The following is a 6,000-nucleotide window of genomic DNA, read 5'->3' as shown; positions in this document are numbered from 1 at the left end:
TTTATTTTTTGTAATAATGATTCTTGCCAATAAATCTTCTACCATTGGAAAACCTTATTATTTACCTTTAATTGGTATCACATTTGTAAGGAACATGCACTTGTGGAATGAGCAGCAGAGCTGGGTATGTGGGTCGAGCCCATGAAAAAATTGTCAAATCTTCTCGGACAATGCCAAACAGCTTTTCTTTGCTATTGCTATTGCAATCAGCAGCAATCCCATATCTCCACAGTCTGGGACCACATTCTACCCTCCAAGATGACAGCACTTGTCCCCACAGAGCTTGGTTCATCAGAGACTACCGCCAGAATTTGGGAGTGGAGAGGATGAAATGGCCTGCCAGCAGTCCTGACGTCAACCCCAATGAACACTTGGGATCAGCTTGGGCGTGCTGTTTGTGCCAGTGTGACAAACACAACCACATTTCCTGACTTGCAACAAATGCTGGATGAAGAATGGGATGCCATCCCACAGCAGTGTGTGACCATGGCTGGTGATCAGCATGAGGAGGTGCCAGGCTGTTGTGGCTGTGTATGGTTCTTCCACATGCAACTGACCCGGCTGTTTGTTAAATGAATGATTTGTGGAATTGCCAATATGTCTTGTTACTTCAGACTTCAACCACCCAATCCACCAAGGCTTTCCAATTTATTACCAAGAAGCATTGCTACAACAAATAAATCATCTACCAAACACACGTTCTTAACTGTCTGTGTGTAGTTTATATATTGGTAGCCTATTATTCATTATCAACATAGCTTTACAGAAGGGCCCATAACTCAAACAGAAGCCTACTCGTCAGCTGCGAGAGGAAATATCTATTTATGTCCATTTGGGGGCGCTATCAACCAACTCTTCTATCAGCCTGATTAGGCTATGCGTATTTCATTAACACAAAGACCCATTGGCCATTTTAACAACCCATTCTGCATCCCTGCAAAGACAATCCTGCTCCTTTGCAGTTCAGCCACTGAGAGCAGTTCAGACTTCATAACGTTGTGTTGTCGTCTGAGAGGCTGCGTCCATGTGAAATGCAGAGGAATGATGCTGCCTGGCACAGCGCCCACTGCAGTTTGCACACCACACTGCTGAAATCACGCATCACTGGTTTCCCTCTAATTGGTTCCATATAAACTACCGTGGACAGCTCACCTGCTTTAATTGGACTAATATCGCGACAGGTTGTCCAAGTGACGTCGATGCGACTGGTCGACCACTTCCAATCGTCAGAGGGATATCTGAGGATAAGAAGCCAAATTGATCCCCGAAAAGGACTGCAGCAGTCGCGCGACTGAGGGACGTGCTGCGTCACCAGGCCGACAGTCTGCGGCGGAGCAGCGAGCACAGGCATCTCAGCCTGTGAATGTTTGCAGGACAGAGAGCTGTGCGCGTTTCGAGATGGACCAGCGGTGGTAAACAGCCTGGTGTAATAAACCAAAGATTTGAGTGCATCTGCTTTATATTTGAGCTCCCACGTGAACAGAAGAACAGGGACATTGACTTACTTTACGCGTGGGTAAAAACTCTGGAATCAGCTGCTTTCCTGTCTAGAAGGCAGTGCTGGACGCGGGAGCTGCACCAACGTTATTCGCTGCATCGGCTGGCACGCTGAGACCATCAGCATTGAAGCCTTCATTTTTTGCGCAAGTGGACGGTGCGCCCCTGCGTTTGGAGCCATGGGTTGTACGGTGAGCGCAGAGGACAAGGCTGCCGCGGAGAGGTCAAAGATGATTGACAAAAACCTCCGAGAGGATGGAGAGAAGGCAGCCAGAGAAGTGAAGCTGCTTTTATTAGGTAAGTCACAGCTGGTGGTTCCTCCTTAGCATACATTAAGTACCTCAAGTGAATGTTTGTTGCTGGAAAAAGGACAGAAAAGGACAACATCTCCACAGATTTATAGTGAAATTCAGTAAATCCACAGACCACCTGATTACACGACATACTGTGGTATGACCAATGATCAAGCAGCTCAACATGATGATGTGAAAATATGAATTAAAATAAATACGGGAAAACATGAAAGTTTAGACTTGACCAAGCATCAAATCATAAACTATCATATGAGATCACCAAACCACGTAGAGTTCCTCCGAATATCCGGACCATCATTTATATACCACAGAAAAGAGGCAATTTCGATGTTAATTTTTTTTGTTCTAACTGTGTTATTCATTTGGCCAACACAAGTGTCTATATCAAAGCCCGTTTACACATTAACAAGGTTACACTTCAGAACTTCAATCTTAAATACACATCATTCTATTCTTACGAAGAAACAGCAAAACAATCCTTGTTCTGCTAAAAACAGTACCCCCTATTTTGCATTTTACTCTTCTTGCATGTATCCTGCACACACACACACACACACACACACACACACACACACACACACAACACACACACACACACTCCTAAACAGTACATCAACAAAAAACACACACCTCCCACCTAGAAATATATTCTCACTTCCCCTCTTATCCATTTCAGCTCTTTGTTTGACATCATCTTGCTTCATCTTTCTCCTTCATATCATTTAAATGTGCACACAACTCAACTGACAGCTGACAAAAGTGTGTGTGTGTGTGTGTGTGTGTGGTGTCTGTGTGTGTGTGTGTGTGTGTGTGCGCGCGCGCACGCTGGGGAAGTGAGAGTGGTGAGGTGGGTGTGGTTGGAGTTGTGCGGGTGTCATTTTGCTGTGATGAGCTGTTTATAGAGGACAGGATCCAGATGTGCTGCAGGATTGCTAGTTGCTTTGAGGTGTTTTGGTTGGACTCCTACTCACTCCTTATTATCAGCCAAATAATTAGTAGTAATAATACTGAGTTTTGCCCTTAGTTTCATCCTTCAACTAAACAGTTTGTGAGAGAAGAGCTGATGGGGGATCAAGTTTGCTCTTTGAGGACCAAAGGCTCCTTGTGTAACTGTAGTTGGTATACCATGTTCTCTCTTTAAATGTAACCTTCTCTTATTTAATCATTTTCTACACATCAGAAAGCATGTGTTGGTATATTGCCCTTTCTTCACTCCACTGTAAACTAGAATTGGGCGGTATCCAAATTTGGATACGTCAAACCTCCCTCCCTATTTACCGCGGTATACAAGATTATCATGACTAATTAAAAATTATAATGTAAAGCTAAGACGGCGTCACCAATATGTTGGCTTGTGCCTACACCGTTCAGAAACTGAATACCAAACACTGGTACTGAAACACCTCTCCCCTATCATTAGGTCAGAACCAGAAATGCTCTTGTTCTTCATCGAGACCAGGTTACTCAGTGTGCGATTTGCCATATCCCCCCCTCTCTTTCTTTCCTCCACACTGTCACATGATGACAACCACACATAAACATTTTTAGGCATTTAATAAATTATTTAATAAATTATATTTAATATGTAATCCTTGTCTTCTATATAAGTGCATTGCATGTTTTTTAATGACGGTATTGAAACTGATACCTTTGCTATTTTTAAGACCCTGCGGTATACCGCATTACCGTATTAGGCTACCACCCAACCCTATGGTAAACCACTGTGAATGGTTTCACCCTGTTTGATTTCTCATGTCAACCACTTTAATCTGCTCTTCCTTACACATGGAAACTCACTTTTAAATGAGATGTGTATCTTTGAAATTTGGTGTTTGATGTCAACACAGTGAAGTTGTTGTTACAGAGAGACTCTAAGGGAACAGTTGTTATTTGGCAATAACTGAGAAAACAGAGCAACAGTAACAGCATTTTGTTCAGCATCAGCAAAACATTTTTAAAGATACAGAGAAAAGAAAAGTAGAACCTGAAGTTCCCTATGTCTGTGGTTTCTTCTGGTTTCCTCCCACAGTTGAAAGACATGCAGGTTAGGTTAACTAGCGATTTTAAATTGCTTTCCTTGCTTTCCTCATCACAATATAGGCTACAGTTTTAATGTAGAATCAGAATCCACTTTAATGGCCAAGTAAGTGTGAACAAATACAGGTATTTGACTGGGCTAGACTTTTTTTCATATTCCACATCCAATGCCGGAAATAGGCCGGATATCAATGGTACTGAGTACGGGCACTTCTGATTTTTGTCCACGTGAGTACCGTAACTTCATACTGAGTACTACCACCTCCTGCAATGAGTAGGTAGGCCTAAGCACCTGTAAACACTTGCATCACATAGCAGCTTAACGCTGAGGAAACAGAGCTGAAAATGCCCTTATTGACAAGGATAATTCTATTAGATAAACATATTATTGTAACCCTGATCACTGGAATAGACTACTGTGCCGCTTTGCCACCTCCCCATACAGGAGCACAGCTGTGATCCAGTGCGCAGCCCACGGCCAGATCACGATCCGTGGCGTTTGTGTCATAAAAACATTATGACGTGAGGATTGTTTAAAGAAGTAGGCTGTAGAGCATGTGCATCAGGACAAGAGACTTTTGCTCTGTGGCTGCACTTCTCGTCACCTGGGTCGCTCGTTCCAAACCACTTTCAATAATTCTTCTAAACCCCTGCACCACTTATGCAATAAGAACCTTCTCTTTTGATGTCCGTCTTAATCGTTTGCATGTTTTCATACAAAATGAGCTTTACACAAAACCTTATCACAGCTGAATATTTCATCACTGTAGCCACAGTTGCTGGTGGTGAGCAAAAATTTTAATATCAAGCCCTGAATGTGTGCAATAAAATGTATACAACCACTTTTTTTGGGGTAGGCGCAGTTACTTTCTGGAGTCTTGGCGTTACCATGAAGTTGCCAGGCAACCAGTGGAGACATCAAGGATGTCACAGCTCCTGGCCAAGAAATTATCCTGCACATAACCTAATTGTTATAAAAAGCCTAAATGTAACTGTAAATTTCTTTCATTTTGTTACCTTTGAACAGAGCCAAGCTAGCTTCTGTCTCCAGTCTTTGTGTTCAGCTAAGCTAATGGGTCACTGCAGCTTCATATTTAACACACTGAAATGAGTGGTATCAGTCTTCCCATCTAACTTTCACCAATAAATGAATAAGAGTAGGCCTATTTCCCAAAATGTCAAACCACTCTAGAATAAAGCATCACAGCCCTAACTGGGTCAAGCTGATTTTGACACAGGATTCCAGTATTTTGTCTGAAGATTTTCACACATACCACCACAAAATCATTGTAGTTTTTCAAGTATACTCTGCACTGCCACACCAGTATTTACTCCCCATCATGATATTATGTCAGTGGCTTAAGACAGAGACTAACAAAATCACTAAATAAAGAGAATATGACAACACCATCTGGCTCGTTCTAAGTGGCCATTTATTGAAAGCATTGAGAACATGCACAAGGTTGCAGCTTGTTTGCTTTTTATTTTAAGGTTTAGCTGAGGATCTTGTATTTGTCTTGTTTCCGTATGAGAAGATACAAACTTGTTTTACCAAAGAGAAGATGAGTCACTTGATGGTAGCCACTGAAGCATGAAAGGGGTGCATCAAAATGTTGTAATGGCTTCAATTCTGCTAAGTCATTTTATTTTTTCATCACGTGTTCTTGGAGGAAATAAAAAGCCTGTTCCCTTTTTCTTGCAGAATGAGTGTGAATGAATGTGTTTTGTCTTTGCCGACAATCATGTTCAGGACGTAAAGTGCAAAAACAAACCTTCGTAGGTGTCTGACAGCTCATGGTAAGGTCTGCAAGTTCTAGGGATGGAAAGTCAGAATGAAATTATGTGGAGGAGAACAAAGATTATGAACATTAGTTAATTACGTTTCCAGACTTAAAGACCTTTAACGTTTTAACTATTATTTTATTTTCATTGACTTTATTGACAGGACAGCTTAAGACAGAAAAGGGAGAGAGAGAGAGAGAGAGAGAGGAGAGAGGGGGGGGGGGTGACATGCAGCAAAAGGCCACAGGTTGGAGTCAAACCCACGGCCTCTGTGGTAAGGACTGAGCCTTGGCACATTGGGTGCACGCTACGTCTGCACAATTAATCGTTATAAAACCACAATCTCGGTTCACCCTGTTCACAATTTAAC

At 42.2% G+C, this 6,000-nt stretch overlaps 1 protein-coding gene across 1 annotated transcript in view; it reads left to right on the top strand.

Moving 5' to 3' along the window:
• Positions 1 to 1,003: 1,003 nt before the first annotated feature.
• The window catches only part of LOC116688038 (guanine nucleotide-binding protein G(i) subunit alpha-2), a 43,798-nt gene continuing 38,801 nt past the window's right edge, over positions 1,004 to 6,000 (top strand). Inside the window, exon 1 of the mRNA XM_032513809.1 lies at positions 1,004 to 1,794. Within this exon, the coding sequence (XP_032369700.1) occupies positions 1,677 to 1,794 (118 nt within the window). The 5' untranslated portion in view covers positions 1,004 to 1,676. The remainder of the gene's footprint in view (positions 1,795 to 6,000) is intronic.

This window comes from Etheostoma spectabile, chromosome 4, assembly GCF_008692095.1.
Source record: "Etheostoma spectabile isolate EspeVRDwgs_2016 chromosome 4, UIUC_Espe_1.0, whole genome shotgun sequence".
Classification (NCBI taxonomy): domain Eukaryota; kingdom Metazoa; phylum Chordata; class Actinopteri; order Perciformes; family Percidae; genus Etheostoma; species Etheostoma spectabile.
This window is presented reverse-complemented; position numbering and strand designations above follow the sequence as displayed.